This window comes from Acipenser ruthenus, chromosome 1 (genome assembly GCF_902713425.1).
Source record: "Acipenser ruthenus chromosome 1, fAciRut3.2 maternal haplotype, whole genome shotgun sequence".
Taxonomy (NCBI): domain Eukaryota; kingdom Metazoa; phylum Chordata; class Actinopteri; order Acipenseriformes; family Acipenseridae; genus Acipenser; species Acipenser ruthenus.
The window spans coordinates 79,295,460-79,317,588 of NC_081189.1; the positions used below are offsets into that span (position 1 = coordinate 79,295,460).

Consider the following 22,129-nt stretch of genomic DNA (forward strand, 5'->3'; position numbering starts at 1 on the left):
GAGAGAAATGTACGGCAGGAATTGTGGAGATGCTTTTATAAGTACTCTGCCTCATCGATAACACAGCTGTGTGGGGCAGGAGATGCTACCGACCGAAGGAGTACACAGTAGATCAGGGGCAACAAAACATCCATTTAACCACAAAAGGCACTTGGAGCCACCCAAATCTTAAAAAAAATAAAAAAAATAAAATTAGTTGTAAGATATTTTGTTTAAAACTAAGCATTTTCAGAATGGGATAGGGAAACGTGTACTTCTGGCAGAGTTCAGAGAGAAGGGGCAGAGTGATCAGAATAGGGAGTTTTGAATTAATTTGAATACCTTTGCTTCCCCCCCCCCCCCCCCCTACTAGAATTAGTCAATGATGTCCGGTTCAATCATTCAAAATCTCACCAACACTTCGGTTTCCCAAAAGGTCAACATTTACATTAACCTGGTTAGTTACTTTTATTGCAATAAAACGGCTGCCATTTTTTTTTTTTTTTTTTTTCTCCAAAAGTTGTAGTGGCGTATGGATATCTACCAGTGATTTGCCCCTTTTTAAAAATAAGTGCCGACCTATGGTGATATTCTGTAATATCAACACCCCAGACGTGTTTTCACCAATCAGGATCGAGTATTTAAAATACCCATTTTATAATAGCTATGTATATTACTGGTTTTCATTAAATGTATCATATACTAACTATTTAATTGATTTGATAATCAAACAGTATTAACAGAGGATATAGTATGGTATCAGTAGTAATACATAATTATCTTTGTGATTGCAAGCCTCCAAAATGATTTTTTTTGCATGGAATATTCATCTGTCAAAATGCCACATCTCTCTCCAAATATAATCACATTCTTCTAACGTTGTCACAAAAAACACCATACATAAAGTCAATATTAATTACTTTTAACTTTTAGCCATGGAACGTTACTAAATGTATATTTTTATTTCTGTTTGTCATGCTCATGACCATGTTAACTTTCATAGCCTGTCCTACACAGTATGTATTCTGCACTCCCACCCCTAGTCCCATGACTACTGTCTGACCAGAGGCCAGCGCCCATGTATCTGTCTTATTATCAAGTGTATAACTGCAGGCATGCTCTGTGGCGGCGTCTCTGGGAGATGACCGTCTCTGTGGGAGGCCTTGCGCGCACAGACTCCAAAATATCACTGAGGCGTTACATCCCTATCACGTGACAATTGACACTGAAGGCGTACACCCCTATCACGTGATAATTGAAAAATGAAGACGAACTACCCTGTTGCAAATGGCCCGTGTAACACTTATGAACACTTTAATTTTTTTATTGTGTTCTTAAATTGAAAGATATAGTCTTTTAAATGCTTGTCTTTGTTTGCTGTGTTTTTATTTATGTTTTTTTTAATCTGACCTAAAACTTGTATTATTTATTTATTAATGTATTTTATAGGGTTGTAAGTGCTTAATGTGCTTTTTTTTAAAAAAAATTATTAACCACGATCCCTGCAGTCAGAATACTGAATCCTGAATACGGTCAGTTGCTTCAGCGTCAAACAAAATACATTTTAAACAACTGCAAGCAGCTGACCGTATTCGGGATTCAACATTCTCGCTGCAGGGATTGTGGTAGATCATTTAGCTAATTATGAAGAATTCACCAGAAGTATGATTATTACATTAATGTTTGTTACACTCTCCCAGTAATGTAATAATCCTCAATAATGTTGCCTACAATGTAATAATCACTCAACACAACTGATAGTTAGAAATTTCTGCCTGACAATGTAATAATTTTTCACTGATAATGTAATAACTCTGACCTGCCTGATAATGTAACACACTTCTAACTGATAATGTAAAATTACTTGGTCACTCAAATTTATCTTTTGTGAGGTATCCACGACAGCAATATCAACAACTGCAGTTACATAAAACCAAGAGAGACACTTTTATTAGTGCCTGTATGCACAAGGTATTTTATAGGACTGAATTTGCAATGTACAGATTAAAGACGAGGTGGAATTGAAAGTAACACTTTGCTACATTGTTGCTTATTATTTATAATAAATGTAGGTAGTGATGACGTTTTGGAAGCTGCGCAGGCAAGGCCTCCCAGAGACGGTCCTCTCACAGACCAGCGCCGCAGAGTACACCTCCGCCCTGCAGTTATACCCATTTCCTCATTCTTACCTAGGACTATATAAAGTCCTAGATACCACTGTTACAGCTGGAGCTCCGCCTATGCAAACATATTGGAATCACTGAATCGATTAAGGAAGAGACAAGATTGGGACAGTGTCACAGACTGGTTTAAAGTATTGTAATTCAAGGCTAACCTTGTCGCATTATCAAAATGGTTCGTTTCATCGAGAGCAAGGTAAGATCACACTTTTTGCTTTTGGTTTGATATACTTGCAATCGAGTACCGCCTAATTCAATTACTTGTTTAGAATGTTAGGCAATGACATCAGCGATTTTAATGGTAAAAAAAAAAAAAAAAAAAGTTTTGTTGGCTAATTTACAGCAAACTGAATTTGTTATGATGCGGCTACCAAAGCCTTATTTTCCAGTTCTCGGCCGGGGATATAAATTAATGTAAGATTATTTGTGCTATTGCTAGGACCAATACATTCCGAACCAGTAATCATTTCTGCATTAGGTTAACAACGCGTGAACAGCAGTAATAAAGCTGTAAAATTGTAATCAGAATTATTGATATATTTTTTTCACCACGTCCGACCCCCAACATCAGATGTAATAACTATATGATAGGGTATTTCTAAGTGTCTCTAGGGTAACGCTAAAGGCCTTCGCACTAGGAATAATTATTGCAGTAACATTACAATGCAGGTAGTTGCATAACATCTGTGGTACATGGCTGTAAAATTATTATGTATGTTAGTATGTATCGCTTTGTATCGAATAAAATTGTGTGTGTGTGTATATAAATATATATATTCTCACCAAAGTGACGAGTCACGTACAAGCATACCAATATTACAACTGTATGAAAATGTGTTTTGTGGTAGTTAGCGGCCTGTACTAGGAAGGGCATATGACTATTGAGACATGTGGCCATGTGCTACCAAATACTCTCTGAATGTGGATAGTTATTTGAGCATAGCGATTTTGATTAGCTTACCTAGCTATGTTAAAGATACAACACATTTTCTGAAAAGGATTAATAATATAAAAGGTTAAACTTTCAGAGAATACCATTTTATTTTGCATGGGATGTAAAATCCCTTTACCCCAGTGTTCCCAGGCATGGAACTTTAGAAGCATGTAAAGAGGCACTGAGCAGTAGAGTAGATAGGAGCATAATACCTAGGGAAGAAATTATATATTAAATATGATCAACAGTTTTAAAAAATCGTTATTTTACATTTGGAAATAGAAGTTACAAACAGAATGATGGCACAGCAATAGGCTCCAAAATTAGGTATGCATTTTGCAAGTACGTGTGTAGGCAAATGGGAGGAAATGGTATTGCGTAAACTAGATAAATGTCAAATTTAGCAAATGATATCCACCCTGACAGACTGTAGCTTTTAGAAGGGATGCAAATTTGACATGCGAGTCCACAGTAAACCTAAAAATGTTCGTTGGAATATCTGGATACCTCCATTTACTATATGAAAACGTGTCTATGGCCACCGTTTACTGTGAAATGGCAAGGAATAAAAAAATGCAGCGTCATTTTTATGTACTGTTTATTTCAAATAAAAACAACGTGTAACTTTAATTGCTATGTGGCATCCTTTGTTTTGTAGTTAATTCACTGGAGTAAATTAAGCCCTACACGACGTATTCTTTACTCCTGGGATATTTTATTTTAACGTGTTACATATTGTAACATCTTGCTTTAAAGGCCACACACACTGGGGCCACGCCCTCTGCTGCCATGTTTTAGATATATATATATATATATATATATATATATATATAAAAAGATGTGTGGGTGATATCAGAACCATGTTTGTTTTATTTTATTATTATTTTTTTTTTTTTTAACAGGCTGAGTTTGAAGAAGCTCTGAAGGATGCTGGTTCTATGCTTGTGATTGTAGATTTCACAGCCACCTGGTGTGGGCCATGCAAAATGATTTCTCCAGTTTTTGAAGTACGTTTTTAATGAGTTGGTGTTTAGAGTACCGGGGTTCCAAAAAAAATTACTTTCATTGTTCTGACAATGAAAATAAAGTGTCCGCTCTAGTGCACTGATATGTAAGGATTATTGCCCACATTGTCAAACCGGTAACACAGGTGTAACGATCCATGATGTGATACGGAACAGAAAAGCCGGAACACTTGTTTGTTTTTATCGCTCTTCCTGCAGTGATTTAGAGGACAAACCCCAGTGCACTAGAGGCGATTTTGAAAATAACTTTAAAAACGACTTTAAAGTTAAGTGTAAAAAGTTGTCAGCATGTTAGCAATGAAAAGAGAAATGACAGGTAGGTTATTTAAAACAGTCGTAGCAACACGTAGGGACGTGCAGCGCTATAGTTTTTGGAACCCTGCTACTTACTGTTTAATAGAGTTAAGTTGTCTGTTTTCTTGAAGTAATTATTTCTAGCAAATACTACAGCAGAAATTTAAGATATAGTGCTTCTAGATCTAAGTTTGCCTCGGTTGCACAAAGGAATCTTTCCCTTGTGTACACTAACAGGCAAAAAAAATGCATGACTGTAAATCAACATTTTTTTTTTTCAAAACTAACACAGATCTTAAATTGACATATACACTGTTTTCACTTTTTTGTTCACTGTCTGGAAAATGTTAACTAACACTATGGACCTTTGCACGAAAGGTCCATAGTGTTGCATACTAAAAGTGCATTTTAAGAACACAGCAATTATATAACAAAAAAACAAACAAAAAAAACACCTTGTAAGTTTAACATAGGGACACTCCACCTTGGACTTGTGTTTCGAATAGCTTTGGACCACATAACCCTCTTTTATATACTGTAGCATGCAGTATTGCTCCTTAGAGCTTCATAATTGCCTCTATTTTCTTCTCATTCAGAAACTTGCTGAAGAGCACAAAGATGTTGTGTTTCTAAAGGTTGACGTGGATGATGCTCAGGTAAGCTACATATTTAAGCACTACCTCTACATAGCATTTACTTTTAACATGTTAAAATGTTCAAGCAAATAACTTATTTCAAACCATAAAAACTCCAGCAATGCACTTTTTTTTTCTAGGATTCTTGTTGCAGGTTAGGGGCTAACAAACCCTTGTGAATGTTGTCATGCATTTACGTTTGTCTCCATTTATTTGCCTAGGACGTTGCTGAGATGTGTAAAGTCAGCAGCATGCCTACATTCCAGTTCTTCAAAAATGGCCAGAAGGTGTGTCATGCTGTTACTTCTACACTTAAGATTACTGATGTGTCGTTTCCCCCTTCACTCTTAAACTCATGTTAAGCATCGATTTCAACACATAACATTCTGGTTGAAATGTGGACGCTTGTGCATGTTGGGGCCAGACTTCCCAAAAAAGTCATTACTAACTTTTATTCAACTCTTTATTTGAAATTGACAAATCACAACTATGGTAAAATTATTATTTTTTTTCTGATTTGGTGTTTCATATAATAATTTAACTGGCCTAAAGCTTTACTTTTGTACATTTTGCCAAATACCAGGGTTGTTGCATGATCACAGCACCCAATACTCCAGATTGTACTGTATGTATACCGTTTAACTACTTTGTTACTTATTTGTAATGTAGGCCTATTTTTGTCTGTTACAGGTTGAAGAATTTTCAGGAGCCAACAAGGACAAACTTTCAGAAATGCTAATGAAATACAAGTAGTTTTTTTTTTTTTTTTTTTAATGCAGAAGTAATGTGTTCTGTTCCCCGCTGTTGAATTTAAAAAAAAAAAAAAAAAAAAAAAACCATATACAATAAACACTATTGGTTCATGTCGGCCCAGTTTCCTTTATTCAGTTATCGTGCATGTGAAACAACACCCACATTTCTGAAAAGGTGTTCAATAAATGTTAACTGCTCCAGTCATATTTTGCCCAATTACTAACTTTGAACTCCTTGACACATACATATAGTTTGCTTTAAATAAACACAAGACCAACTTCAATCTTTCATCATCATTTTATTTATATATATTATACACACACTGAATTTGAAAGAGTAAGTGCTGACCCACACTTAATTATACAAAATAAATAAAAACAAAACAAACACCTAACTCTGATTGAGCACTAAACTATCACGCACTAAAACCTATCTAATAAGCCAGACAACTAAGCTGTTTACCGGCATAAAATGAAACCAAACACACATCATTTTCAGACAACACAAAAAGGCTTTTCACTTTACCTTTTGCCATTACGGAAGAAAACACAGTCAACCAGGCCCTCCACACAGCAGCCCTGAAGGGACTGGCTGCTCTCTTTATATACCCTGCACCTGGCACTAATTTACAATAATAGCCAGGTGCATGTCATAATTAACTAATGAAGCAATTAAACAATTATGTTTTTGGCAGGTAGGATATTAACCCCCTCCCTTCTGTGTTACAATATATATATATATATATATATATATATATATATACAGTGCCTAGCAAAAGTATTCAGACCCCTGACCAATTCTCTCATATTACTGAATTACAAATGGTACATTGAAATTTCGTTCTGTTAAAACACTGAAACTCAAAATCAATTATTGTAAGGTGACATTGGTTTTATGTTGGGAAATATTTTTAAGAAAAATAAAAAACTGAAATAACTTGCTTGCATAAGTATTCAACTCCCACACATTAATATTTGGTAGAGCCACCTTTCGCTGCAATAGCAGCTTTAAGTCTTTTGGGGTAAGTATGTACCAGCTTTGCACACAGTGTCGGAGTGATTTTGGCCCGTTCTTCTTGGCAGATTTGCTCCAGGTTGTTCAGGTTGGTTGGACGACACTTGTGGAACGCAATTTTCAAATAGTGCCACAGATTCTCAATGGGATTGAGATCAGGACTTTGACTGGGCCACTCTAGGACATTCACCTTTTTGTTCTTGAGCTACTCCAATTTTGCTTTGGCCTTGTGCTTGGGATCATTGTCCTGGTTTTTTAGCAGACTGAAGCAGGTTCTCTTGCAGTATTTCCCTTTATTTTGCTCCATCCATTCTTCCTTCAATTTTAACAAGATGCCCAGTCCCTGCTGATGAGAATCATCCCCACAGCATGATGCTGCCACCACCATACTTCACTGTAGGGATGGTGTGTCTTGAGGCATGGGCAGTTTTAGGTTTGCGCCACACATAGCGCTTTGAGTTTTGGACAAAAAGCTCTATCTTGGTCTCATCTGACCACAAAACCTTTTCCCACATCACAGCTGGGTCACTCTCATGCTTTCTGGCAAACTCCAGACGTGCTTTCAGATGGTACTTTTTGAGTAACGGCTTCTTTCTTGCCACCCTCCCATACAGGCCAGTGTTATGCAGAGCTCTTGATATGGTTGACTGGTGCACCATTACTCCACTTTCAGCCACTGAACTCTGTAGCTCCTTCAAAGTGATTGTTGGCCTCTCTGCGGCTTCTCTCACAAGTCTCCTTGTTTGAGCGCTGAGTTTTGAGGGACGGCCTTTTCTTGGCAGTGCCTGTGTGGTGTGATGCAGCTTCCACTTCCTGATAATTGATCCAACTGCTCACTGGGATATCCAAACACTTGGATATTATTTTGTACCCTTTCCCTAATCTATGCATTTGTATTACTTTATCTCTAACTTCTGTAGAATGCTCTTTGGTCTTCATTTTCCTTCAGATTCACAGCCTGACCAATGATCCTTCAACAGTGGGTTTTTTATCCTGAAAATGTGACAGCAACTTTAATGGTTCACAGGTGGAGGCCAATGGTAAGGTAATTGTGTCCTCGTTAGGGCAATTTCTTTCATCGGTGTAAGCTGGGAGCTTCCACAGCACATGGGTTGAATACTTATGCAAGCAAGATATTTCAGTTATTTATTTTTCTTAAAAATATTTCTCAACATAAAACCAATGTCACCTTACAATAATTGATTTTGAGTTTCAGTGTTTTAAAATAAAATATCAAACAACGAAATTTCAATGTACCATTTGTAATTCAGTAATATGAGAGAATTGGTCAGGGGTCTGAATACTTTTGCAAGGCATATATATATATATATATATATATATATATATATATATATATATATATATATATTAATAATAATCATGAGTAATGAAAAATAAATGTTACCATTTGAAATGGAAAAGAGGTTGAAAATGTTGGCCTCCTAGTTTGTAAGATGGACCCTTAATTTTCTTGTTTATTCACTTAAATGCACCTCTTTACCTGCCTTAGCCCCCAAGGCTGCAGTGCAGATGAGTCCTTGAAGCCCAACCACCCACTTCATCCTGCAAATCTTAGTAATTACACCCCCAGACATGCTCAGTGCCTCAAGGAATACACCTTCTGCTGGAGGTGGGTGTGAATATTCAGATCATTGCTGCTGCTGTAGAGCTATAGGAATCTATACCAACCCATCAGGGTCCTAATGTAGAGGAATAGCTGTTCTGCTTGAATGGTTTGTAAACGAAAAGTTAAATGGATTTGTGATCTGTCATTCATATGGCCAGAGGTTAAAAATGAGGCAGTGATATGGTTTTACTGGACAACAACTGTAACAGAAATTGACTGAGAATAAAGCCCTATACCAAATAATGAAGACAATATCTCAGTGTGTGTTGTGTCTCATCTTACAGAATCCTAAAAATTCAAATGACTTTGATATATAGGATTTATTGGGTCTAGAGGACAAGGTCACATCATCTTTAGAATGCTGTATTTATACAGACATGCTCAAATTTGTTGGTACCCTTACAGCTCATTGAAATAATGCTTCATTCCTCCTGAAAAGTGATGAAATTAAAAGCTATTTTATCATGTATACTTGCATGCCTTTGGTATGTCATAGAATAAAGCAAAGAAGCTGTGAAAAGAGATGAATTATTGTTTATTCTACAAAGATATTCTAAAATGGCCTGGACACATTTGTTGGTACCCCTTAGAAAAGATAATAAATAATTGGATTAGAGTGATATTTCAAACTAATTAGTTTCTTTAATTAGTATCACACATGTCTCCAATCTTGTAATCAGTCATTCAGCCTATTTAAATGGAGAAAAGTAGTCACTGTGCTGTTTGGTATCATTGTGTGCACCACACTGAACATGGACCAGAGAAAGCAAAGGAGAGAGTTGTCTGAGGAGATCAGAAAGAAAATAATAGACAAGCATGGTAAAGGTAAAGGCTACAAGACCATCTCCAAGCAGCTTGATGTTCCTGTGACAACAGTTGCAAATATTATTAAGAAGTTTAAGGTCCATGGAACTGTAGCCAACCTCCCTGGGCGCGGCCGCAAGAGGAAAATCGACCCCAGATTGAACAGAAGGATAGTGCGAATGGTAGAAAAAGAACCAAGGATGACTGCCAAAGAGATACAAGCTGAACTCCAAGGTGAAGGTACGTCAGTTTCTGATCGCACCATCTGTCGCTTTTTGAGCGAAAGTGGGCTCCATGGAAGAAGACCCAGGAGGATTCCACTTTTGAAAGAAAAACATAAAAAAGCCAGACTGGAATTTGCTAAAATGCATATTGACAAGCCACAATCCTTCTGGGAGAATGTCCTTTGGACAGATGAGTCAAAACTGGAGCTTTTTGGCAAGTCACATCAGCTCTATGTTCACAGACGAAAAAATGAAGCTTTCAAAGAAAAGAACACCATACCTACAGTGAAACATGGAGGAGGCTCGGTTATGTTTTGGGGCTGCTTTGGTGCGCCTGGTACAGGGTGCCTTGAATCTGTGCAGGGCACAATGAAATCTCAAGACTATCAAGGCATTCTGGAGCGAAACGTAAGGTTGTGCAACAAAATATTAGGTTAGCGGTCCCATCATTTTTGTCCATGCCATTTTCATTTGTTTTATTATTTACAATATTATGTTGAATAAAAAATCAAAAGCAAAGTCTGATTTCTATTAAATATGGAATAAACAATGGTGGATGCCAATTACTTTTGTCAGTTTCAAGTTATTTCAGAGAAAATTGTGCATTCTTCGTTTTTTGTGGAGGGGTACCAACAAATTTGAGCACGTCTGTATAAGCCTGCAATGGTAGTTCTATTAAGGTTTACATTTTTGTTGGTGCAAAGTTTTCATAACATAAAAAATATGAAGTTGGCATCTCAAAAGGTTTATGAGATAGTTCAAGAAACAGTGGCAGGTAAAAAAATAAAAATTCTGTAATTGTATGTAAAAATAACATGATATCTTGTAACAACTGTAAGTCGCCCTGGATAAGGGTATCTGCTAATAAATAATAATAATAATTTATAGGAAGCTTAAGTGGCTTAAAATCATAAAAAGTTGTATAACCCTCAGAACAAAATGATGCAAGTTCCTCTTGCACATAACAGCTGGATAACATGAAATCTGTAACTGCAGAGCTAAATTTGCACAGAATACATGCATCTATTATATTTCTAATTTACTCACAAAATGTATTAATTCCCACAGATTTCATAATTGTTTCCCCCTACTCAAAATCAATCCAAATGCAATACATCATCACTTTATGTCTAATGTCTCGTGTCTCGTGTCTACGAAATATCCCACTGCAGTGGAGTCCTCAAAGTTATACAATTTATATACAGCAGAAATGCAGATGTTCAACAGATTATGATTTTTTAGCATTTCAAGATTATTATATTTAAATCATTCAATAGAAACATAGTCCTTTACTACCAATGGATAAATGTGCTGCTGGTGGCACCTGGTAGTATTATCTATGCTGCCAAAATTTTATATAAAACCTCTGTAAGAATGATCAACCTTCAAACAGAAAAAAAGCTCCTGGCCTTTAAAAATGTTTTATTCAGGTCTGTCTGACAGACTAGTTAATATTCAATTATTGTTTGCCACGACAGCTTTTCATAGTCAGAAGATATAATTTAGAAATACATAAAAGCTTTACAATTAAAAATTAAACTTTTCCCCCTTTATTACTGTAAAATCTGGCAGATAGTCAAGCATTTATTTATTTATTTATTTATTTGACTAACTGAATCATGACAAACCCATATTTAAAGAATGTCTGGGTTTTTTTTAAGGTCTATTTTCATGAAATAAAATGTAATGACATTCATGAAACTTTCCTAATTCATTAAGCCAACAGTCTGGAACTAGAGTTGAATGACCATTGTTCACAAAAACTGAATAAAGCACAAAATGTGAGTGTATGTAGTGTGATTGTAGTACTGCAGTGAAGTGATCAACAACAACAAAAATAGTTTATTGTAAACAGTTTGAAGATTCCTTTCGAATCAATTGAGAACACAAAATATGAAATATTCTAATTTTTTGTTTCGTTTTTTTGTTTATATATTTTTACTTATTAGCCACAAGCTTTTGTTCTAGCGTCTCCCTGTTGGATCCTGCAAACTCATCGATCTGTAAACAAAAAAATAAATTAATTAAAAAAAAGAACAATGACATCCAATAAGTGACCAATGACAAGTAAAACATTATATCACCAAAAATATCTGTACAAAAACAGTCAAGCTACAAAACAGTAAAAAAAATACATGCTATCTACAAATAGGGTAGAGCAATACAGAACAGGGACCAACTTGCAAGGAGTAACTTCTGTGACACTCAGTATAGTAGGGGATCTTAAATGATCAGTAATTCAGGTTAAACAAGTTTCCTTTGTTATTTTTTTTATTTTTATTTCGACAACATATGAATACATTTTCCAGCCAGGCTGAATGAAGGATCACTTTGGCTATTCTGTGGTGTCACTCTGTGATACAAAAGGGTACGTTTGAGCTACTACTTGCAGTGCATGCTGGTTATTGTGGACATTCTTCGGGCATTGCCTCTTCCCAGTTCATTTGTAAAAGAAACAGGATCAAATGAAAGGCCTTTCATGTGTCAGGTACGGTTTGAAACATGTGCTGCAGTACACAGTTAAAAATATAAAAGTAAAAGAATGAAAGGTACCCTTTTGCCTTTTTTGTAGTACTGGAATGTGGGCATGCACTTGATTTGACACTCTTCAGCCACATCCTTGGGGGGAAAAGAAACAGTAAGTGGAAAATGTCGATATTCAATTGAAAACTCCTTATACAGCAGACCTATGAACAACTCTACATTTAATGCAACACATGAAAGGCTGCATTAGGAAATCTAGACACTTCCTCTCTTGCAAAAGCCCTCCTCCTACAATACACAATGTAACAGAAAAGTGAAAAGCAATTACAGAATCATATTTTTGTCTCAAAACATAATGATTTCGACATAATGCGCTAACAGGGCACGACTTGCATGTCTCTTGCAAGCTCATCACAACAACAGAGAGTAAGAGTGATGAGTTTAAATACATTGTGTAGAGGTGGCTCAGACTAAATCTCAGGGACAGGATGACAATTACTGAAGATATAAATCAGACCAGACAACATGAACATTTTTTATATAGCATCTACAAATGTAATAGGAAGTCTGGTTAGGGATGTCAGATGTCTGTTTTGAAATTGGCTGTATATTTTAGTTCATAGATGCTGATATGGTATTTTGAGTTTAATCTAGCAATCTAAAAATGGAGGTGTGGTTTTGTAAGGTGTTGGGATAAAGAACCTGCTGGCAGAAATGTGTGCCCTGATGAATGAAATGCAGTGATCTGATTGGCCAACATAAAACAAGCTAGACGAAAAGGCTATATACAGCTAATTTGTGTTTACATAAAGGGAACCTGCCATTAAGGTTCGTTTTTGGTCCACAAACCAATAGCAAGAACATCGCAACTTTTACAAAAGGCAATGCTACAAGTGGCGGTTAAGGAAAAAAAAAACTTATAGTATTCATTCCACACACAATTATTTCGCTAACTGGAAGTATTTTGGTTGAGTTATAATCTGCAGCCGTAACAGAAGTTCAGGGTACATAGTTAGCACCAACTCTCTGAACTCACTGACTTACATAATTTGTGGATTTTTAAATACTTTTTCAGTACAGTATTGCCGCCTCTCACGAATTCATCGCGAGACACGCAATTTCTAAGTTAAATTAAGAGCTGTTAAATTAAGACAGTACTGTTGGATCTCTGGATTTTTCGCTTTTCAAAAGATATATATGTTAGTCATGGCAGAAGACTCAAAGAAGCACAAACACTGTAGATGCAAATTCAACCCAGACTGGAGCAGCTGCTTTCCAGCTCCTTCATATTGCTAAACATGAAACACTCCAGTAGCTGTCATTGCAGCAGCTGTCTGCACAGCAGTAACAGGTACGATAATAGATAATGTTGTTTGTAATGTTCAATGGTGATCTGGATTGTCTGGTTTTGTTATGCATTTTGAGAAGCACTAATAGAGGTTTGAAGAGATTTGAGGTGTTATAGACTCAATATAAGCTGTTGTTAGCAAGGTTTAAAAAACAACTGAAAATATTGGTTGTCTCTCAGCATTGAAATATTGGTTTATGTTTTGAAAAATAAAATCTCACAAATCGAACGCCTGATTTCTAAGAGTTTGTCTCATGATTTCTGCAGCAGTGTGGTTGGCAGTACTGTCAGTAGATCTTGCATATTGGTACAGAAGGTGTAGTTTTTGGCGAATGCTGTGTTTATTTTTCTTTGCAAAATAAACTGAAAGTTTTAATCTCTCCCATCATGCAAGTATAACATGTACAGTGCATGTTAAGAAATGGATGTAAGTGCTGATGCGCTCTGAACATTAATACAAACTGTAGCTTACCTGAGCCTCATCCACATCAACTTTTAGAAACACGACATCTTTATATTTTTCAGCAAGTGCCTAAATGTGATAAAAACAGACTGAATGAGATAAATATTATTACATATTATTCATCAAAAAGCAAATGCCTTAATGTACAACAGATGCTGACTATACAGCTGTGGTCCAACAAAACTAGCTGAACTAAATTGCAGAAGTGTCCCTGATCAAATAATAAATACTTCTGCAATTTAAAAATATGGTCATACTCACTGTAGATAAAATTATTTTTCTACATTCGACCAATACGGTTTGAAAGTGTAATCATCTCTAATTAGTATACTGTTCATGCAGCTGAGACTTTTCTTTATGTTCCAAAACAGTTGCTAGGAGACACACACTGAGCGGCTGCCTGGCTACAGCACGCCAATTAAGAAAGAATGTATTCAATCTGCTTGTTCAAGTCTTTGGAACTGCAACCAGAGGTGAAATCGACTGGTGCTTTTCATGTTGGCTAATTTAATTGGGGTACAGCTTTTAAGCATGATACAGCACTAAATGTTATTTACGTTGCTTCATTTCAGTTACGTACTGTAAAATGTTGGTATTAAAGATAATTAGAATGTCCATTAAGACCAATGCCTGTAAAAGATGCAATAGGCATATTAACTATTTTTTCAAAAACAATACACTTTTTTCCCTTTAAAAACAAAGAAAGATCTTGGCTCATTGCCAGGTAATTTTGCTTGATTGAGTTTATGTGTTTTCTATATATGTTTGATGTCGAATTTAGCTAAAATTATCAAATTTCCCCTTGATAATTTATACACACCAAGCGTAAATCCAAAAACTAAACTTCATCAAAAAGTCTAGGTTTGTATCGCCTCTATTCCTTGAATTAAGTAAAGCATCCTGCCTTCAAGTCTAAAACCTCAGTTTCTCCTAGTTTAAAAACACTGTTTTCTTGGAGTTTAACTGGTCCATAAATAGAAGGGATGAAAAAGAGTTAATTAGAGATTAGCTGGTGTGTTATTTTTTTCACTTTCCCATGTAGACTAATTATAACCATCTAATTTTCCCCTGGTTACCCATTGAATCAGACAAGGGAATTAGGATTGACTGTAAGTCCTGAGCCATAGGAAAAACTCACATCAAAAAATGGGGAAATTGACTTGCATGGCCCACACCACGTAGCTGTGAAATCCACAATGACCAGTTTAGAACCAGCATTCTTCAGAGCTTTGTCAAACTGATCCTGTTAAAGAATAGAGTGAGAGATAGAGTTATGACATTAAAATGTATCCAAAGACATAAAAATAATACCAGCCATCTTTTCTTTTGGAAATTGGCTTCATGGCATCTAAGGTGGCCAAATTCAACTTTGCTGGACAGACTGCATAGCTTATGAAGATGAAACATTCTAGGTAATAGTGACAGTTTTAACGACTGTTATACAAAAACGTTAAAGAAAAAAAAAAATTCATTACAATACATCAGTACATCAAAACATGTTACATAAGAAAAGGAACATTTTGTCATCATGCTTCCTTTGAGTTCAGGTGGAGTATTTTGTCAAATTGCTGGTCTGCCTTTGGTCTTCTGATAAGGGTTAAAATGTACAGGTGCTGTCACTGGGCACTGAAAGGTTAACTTGATGGCGCTACTCTATGCAGCCCTGCTGTCTTCAAGTCTAAGACAGATTGATTAGTACTCTCAAAACTGCAGACTGCTCTAGTAACAGGAATGTCTCCAGTCACAGTTGTAAATTCAAAACTGCACCCATCAGCACAATGAAAAAGTAGATCATCATGATATAATGTATGTGATATATAGATATAAAATGTAAGTTTGACAGAGCTCTTCATAATTCATATACCACCAGATTATTGTGCTAAGGAATGTATTTAGCCGGTTTCATCAGTTAGGTACAAACAGCCAGTTGGATAAACAACAGACTCTGTATATCCCAAGTGTAGTTGTGCAGTGCCAGGGTACCAAACTTTACTTCACATGCTCATGCTGAAAAAATATTAGCTTCAGAGTTGACGCTCCGAAAATGTTATCAGTATAACCCCCCCCTGTAGTTACAGGAGGGTGTTTAGTACACAGTAAGCTTTAGTTCAAGCAAGGAGAGAGCTTGTGTGGCTGCAGCCTAAACCGTCATAGGCTATGTAAACAAACTTGAAGAGAACCATGTCTGGTTTCAGGACAATATACTGTCCTATGGAAGACCGTAGTAAACAAGTGTCACCCAAAAGTCATGTTTTAGTAGGAAATTGAACTTGATTGTGGTAGACCAAAATAGAATTGTTGTTTTTGTTGGCCCAAGTTACTTTTTTTTGTGTGTAGAAATGTCTATGGAACAGGACTGACAAGAAGGATGTCTTCAAATCTCTTCCTGGAGAACCAGTGTTACAACCAGTAACAGTGAATGAACTGCCTCAACCTCAAACTGCCAATAAAACACAAACAATACATGCATTTTACTCTAGATTAACTCATAGGGCATCCAACTACTTATATTTTACACTGCATCTGTGAGGACAAGGCCTTGTTTTGGAAACACTGCTTCTTGTCAAGACTATGGTCTCACCCCTATAGTGGTATGCAGAGATACAGAAATCTGACAGTAGGTGAAGCGTCAAGATTAAGCAAATACGTGCTTTAATGATTAACACAAATAAAATACAGCAATACTAAAAATATAGTAATAATAAAATCCTGATATTCCTTATTTGAAAGAGGTCAACAGTCATAGCCTGTAAGTTGTCATCATTGCTCACTTATCTATCAAAATATATAACTAATGACATGTAGCAAAACGGTCAATGCAAGCTTAAAAATGGTACATGTTTCACCAAACTTACTGTATCAGTTTTTATAGTCGTCATTGTTCAGAATTAATTTGTCTTCTTGTCGTGTGTTTTTATTGTGTTCTGTTCTTTGTCGCTGTCTGCTCATTAATGGATGCAGGCATAAAAACAATGCAATAATATGAAATATCAATAATCCACTGCATCGCTTATGTCTACAGATCCTATTCATTTTTTTTTTTTACTAGAACACTGATGTAATTAACAATTACTCTAATTTAGCACATGGCTGCAATGCCCTATCTTAGATTTTATAAAACCAAAGTGAAGTACTGTACACTAATGTTTTCTTACCTTATCCTCGATTTCATGGACCATTTTTTTTCCTGGATTATTGTATAAGGTAATAAAAATGCACTTAAACTGAAAAGAAGAAATGTGTCTCGATTTTTCTTGCTGTAGTTTAACCGCTACTGGGTTAAGTGTGACCGGATTGTTTTTTTTTTATTAAAACTGAGGCTCTTTATAGTAGGTGGAGGAGCACCTGCTGTCCTTCACTCTGTTCAGTGTAATCCCATGGGATGGATGCACGGATCCAGGCAGAACACGAGGGGTTTAATGTGTGTGTGTGTGTGTGTGTGTGTGTGTGTGTGTGTAAACAGTATGCAGGCCTAAAATTACAACAACAACAACAACAGACAAAAAAGACCACACGTCCCGTCCCCCCTTTACAATTTACAGAAGCAGCAACTCGGCTGTTGATTTGATTGCTTTCACGGTTTCCATGCAACCCTCACCAAGACATACTTGTGCTTTACCTTCTTTTTCACTCCTAAGTTTTTATTTCTAGAAAACATGATCTTTTTTAAAAAACATAAAAGTGGTGATAGTTCAAAAAACAAAACACTGCAGACATTTCACTTAAAAACAACAGTGTAGGAAGATAAATAAGCCATTACAATACAATACAATCCAAAACACAAAATACATGCCCCACCTTTAACCTTAGTATAAATCAAATTAGTCGCCCGTCAGCTGCCCCATCCCAAATCATCCAATTTCCCAATCATTACATCATTAAAGGACGTGTTTGCAACAACGTCTTGCAGTATGAGCTCTACCACTGAGACCAATTTACAGAAACTATACTGCCTACAAAATGTATAAAGAATCTGGCTAGCAGTTGCAAGTCCTGCTAACCACCGCCAGCAGTGATTTTTATTTTTAACACACTGGGTGATTTTTATGGAGCATTATAAGGGTCAAAATGAAATAGTTCAATTTTTAATTAATTTGGCAATTCATAAGTTTATTAATTCTTAAATTAATTGGTCAATTCATAAGTTTAATTCGTAAATTAATTCTTATATTTATAAATTTTATAAATTAATTCTTAAATATATAAATTAATTTGTAATTTAATTTGTCGTTTACGTTAAATCGTAAATGAGCTGTTTGCCAACTGAACTTTCAATTTCATTTAGCAATTTACCTTTTTAGAGCTTATGTTTCAGCACTGTCAATCACACGAGGGGGTGTGTACAATCGATTGTTTCTGCCTTCGTGATGTCGTTGTGTTCCAATAGTGTATGTCTGCAGACCGGAGGCTCATGAACCGTACAGCTGAAGATCGTTCGCACATGTGGCGTCAACTGGTTTAAAATAAGGTAGTAGTGTATTAATTTGTAAACCTACCGCATCCACATATTTACCCTCAGGCTGTAACAGACCCGCATATTTAGCACAAACATATTTTGATAGCTGATAACATTACTTAAATATATGTTATATGTAAACTAATAGATAATTACAATGGAGTTCTTTATATATTTGGTTCGTGGTGTGCATGGTTGGGAAACGTATTATACTGAATATATTTATGAATATTTATTTTTTATATTTTTAAATATTTATATTTATTTATATTTACGAGGAGTACCGTCAACTCAACAATATAGGAATAAGATTATCATTAAAAATGGGGTTTATTACGTGACAGAAATAACATTTTGAGATTGCTGCGTTTCACTTTTTTTTTGGTTAATTTCCATTTGCTTGTGTTTACACATAGCTTAATTGCCCATTAATGAATCAGTTTTTGTTGCATAGATGTGTACTTTTCTAACAGTGCAATGGGATCAATGTGTCATTGACATTACTGTGATGTGTGGCGTATTTTATCGCACTGTACATTTATTATTTAGGGATCATTCAAGCATTTGTCACACAGGCCTACATGAATTGAACCATACACACCACGAACCAAATATATAATAAAGAACTCCATAGTAATTATCTATTAGGGTACATATAATATATATTATATAAAAATATTTAAGCAATTTTTTTCAGCTATTAAAATACGTAAATATGTGCATGCGGTAGGTTTACAAATTAATAAACTACTTACCTTATTTTAATCCAGTTGACGCCACATGTGCGAACGATCTTCAGCTGTACAGTTCCTGAGCCTTCGGTCTGCAGACATACACTAGGAACCATAGGCGTGATTTACATAGGGGACATTTCCCCCTCACTTTTTCAATGATGGGTTCATGAGGTGGGAGCCAGGCTACCTGTAGTGGTGTCGTCTGACTTCTCGGAGAGCCTCCAACAGTTAGGACCAAGCCCTTGACAGGACGAGGTCCGCGTCGTGGTGAATAGAATTTTTCTTCCCAGCATATCCCAAACAGGTGGCGAAGAGAAGGATGAATTGACATTACTTTAAATGTGTCTGATATATCTGCTTTTGCTAACCAGGAGCCACGACCTGCCAATTTAATTGAATGAATTGCATCCGATATGGTAATGTACTGTAGAGAAAATTGATCTCGAGGAATGAGCGAGTTGATGCTACTGGTGCTTGATCCCCATGGTGCTGACAAGTCTATGATGTGACGCTTTTTTCCTGACGTTTTCCGAGTGGCGATGCCGATGGGGTTAATCCTGAATATTGGAAATGGGGGAGCTGCAAACAGGCTGACCATAAATACTTTTTAAATCTCTTTTTGAATAAGAGATTGTACTGTCTTGGGCTCCTGAGTAGCAGAATGGAGGTTTTTGCTTTGAATGGAGGAAGGAGGGATTTGACTTGATCGAAAACCTTTAGTCTGTCAAGTAAATAGTTGACAAATATTTTATCTGGATGATCCAGAAGTTTTTGTTTCAATATGGGAATATTAATAGGAGTGGAGTGTTGAAGAAAGTCACTTTGGAGCTCCTGGGCAGATAGCTTTTGAATGAGCGTCCCCGTAGAAACTGCACATATGGATATTTTTGCATTGCCTCATCGAGCAGATACCGAAATTGAAATTATTACATATCTGTTTCAGTGGCATAACAGAAAATGCCGGGGCCACCCCGCCAAATTTGGTGGGGGGCCCTAAGGGCATCAGCAAAGCTGAGGAGCCTCCTCTCATGCAGCACACACACACACACACACACATAAACACTTTTAACTTTTAGCCAACATGAACAACAGTTACTTAAACAAAATCATTCAATTCCTTTAAATCCTAATTCCTTTAAAACTTCCCCTCCCTATGAATCCAAACGCTTTCCCCTCAAAATATATAAAAACACTGTCTGACCTTTTGCTTGGAACTGAACTTTTGTTCAATTCCCCAACTGTACTGAGCATCAAAAGAAACTTATCACTTATATTTGAGCATCAAAATAAACTTATCACTTATATTTGAGCATATAATTATGGGGGGACGGGGGGATACTGTGAAAGTCACAGGCTAGTAGCGTGTGTGGCCACCGTTGGAAGCAACACAAGCAGTACATCTGCGACGCATGCTTTGCATCAGGTTTCGGATGTTGTCTTGTGGAACCCTGGCCAATTCCTCTTGTAGTGCCTGGATAAGCATCTGCCTGCAGTGGTTTCCGAGCCCTAGAAGCCACACGTCTTCCGTTCATCCCACAAATGTTCCATTGGGCTCAGGTCTGGGGAATATGGCATCCATGGCATGACTCTCACGTTCGCATTCTGAAAGAAAGCTGTCGTGACATGAGCAACATGTGGACGTGCATTGTCTTGCAGGAATGTTGTCACATTAGGATGGGCTTACAAGAAGGGCACCAACTGAGGCCATAGGACTTGGTCAACATATCACTGTGCAGTCATGTTGCCATCAACCGCTACCAGCGGAGTTCTGTAGTGACTAGACACTTCTGCCCAGACCATCACACTTGGACCTCCCCACCGACTGGTCTCTCGTACACAACAATTAGCATATCGATCACCACGTATACGCCATACTCGCTGATATCCATCAGGGCTGTCTATGCAGAATCTCGATTCGTCACTGAAGAGGACCTGGCTCCACTAAAGGCGAGTCCACCTAAGGTGTTGTCGGCACCACCTCATCCTGTTGCGATGGTACACATTGCTGAGAACCGAACCCCTGCGTGGTCAACTGGTCTGTAGATGATGACTGTGTAACCACCTTCATACAGCTGAACTGCTGATGTGTGGATTGTTACAACCTGCAGTATCAGAAGCTGTTTAACTAGCAGTGCGAAAACGATCACCAAGATGCTGCATAATGATCTGTCGATCTTGGGCAGGTGCTGTGACTCTTGGTCTCCCAGTTTGTGGCCTGTCATTGACAGAGTGTGTCTGGTTAGACCGTCTCGCCAGGTTTTGAAATTGCTGGCTGTGAGCACCCAAGACGACGAGCCACAGAACGCTGCCCTAGTCCAGCCTCAAACATACCGATTGCACAAAGGCACTGCTCTCTTAACAGACATGGCATAATAGTGTTTTTCTGTGATTTTCTTTGTTGCATTTTTTCAAGCTTGCAATTCAACAGCTGAAATCACTCTGATCAACATCCAATCAACTGTCTCAATAATTAGGTGATTAAGTGCATATGCTTCAGTCATGGTCACTCAAGCGTGTCATGGTCAATGATGAATGATCGAGTGATTAATAAGAAAGCAAAAACATTTCTTCAATGTCCATCATTTTATATACCTTATTTTTTCCAAAAATAAATGTGTCATAATAGTGATACGTTTCTTTTGATGCTCAGTATACTTGCAAGTGAAGATGTTATTATTATTATTATTTATTTCTTAGCAGACGCCCTTATCCAGGGCGACTTACAATCGCAAGCAAATACAAATATATTCAAGTGTTACAATACAAGTAATACAATAATAGCAAGAAATACAATAATTTTTGTTCAAGTGTGACAAACCACAATTCAATAATACAGCAGATAATAGTGATAGATACATCAGGATACGATTAAGTACAAAATACTACAGGTTGAACACTTGGCAGATTACAATATTCTGAAATACAGGATTAAATGCAGTAAAATAGGGGGCAGATAAGAGCAAAATAAAGCACATTTAAATGAAGGGTGATGGTGTCCCAGGATACAACAGAGGAGTTCTACAGGTGCTGTTTGAAGAGGTGAGTCTTAAGGAGGCGTCGGAATGTGGTCAGGGACTGGGCAGTCCTGACATCTGTAGGAAGGTCGTTCCACCACTGCGGAGCAAGGGTGGAGAAGGAGCGGGCTCGGGAGGCAGGGGAGCGTAGCGGACGTAGA

General features: G+C 36.9%; 2 protein-coding genes across 3 annotated transcripts; one reads left to right on the top strand and one right to left on the bottom strand.

The window, feature by feature from the left end:
* The first annotated feature begins 2,107 nt into the window (after positions 1-2,107).
* LOC117421010 (thioredoxin-like) lies at positions 2,108-5,814 on the top strand. 2 transcript variants are annotated; one of them, XM_034034851.3, is made up of 5 exons: positions 2,117-2,355; positions 3,996-4,100; positions 5,009-5,068; positions 5,269-5,334; positions 5,738-5,814. In XM_034034851.3, exons 1-5 carry the CDS (start codon positions 2,332-2,334, stop codon positions 5,798-5,800), a joined length of 318 nt encoding a protein of 105 aa, XP_033890742.2. In that variant the 5' UTR covers positions 2,117-2,331; the 3' UTR covers positions 5,801-5,814. The 2 variants fall into 2 exon arrangements, with proteins under 2 accessions (XP_058886312.1, XP_033890742.2); XM_059030329.1 differs by lacking the exon at positions 5,009-5,068 and having other exon boundaries at positions 2,108-2,355.
* A 5,479-nt stretch (positions 5,815-11,293) lies between these two features.
* Positions 11,294-17,151, bottom strand: LOC117420398 (thioredoxin-like). The gene is made up of 5 exons (XM_034033819.3): positions 16,920-17,151; positions 14,903-15,007; positions 13,774-13,833; positions 12,023-12,088; positions 11,294-11,470 (listed from the first exon to the last, which is right to left on the bottom strand). Exons 1-5 carry the CDS (start codon positions 16,941-16,943, stop codon positions 11,408-11,410), a joined length of 318 nt encoding a protein of 105 aa, XP_033889710.1. The 5' UTR covers positions 16,944-17,151; the 3' UTR covers positions 11,294-11,407.
* Positions 17,152-22,129: the final 4,978 nt, after the last annotated feature.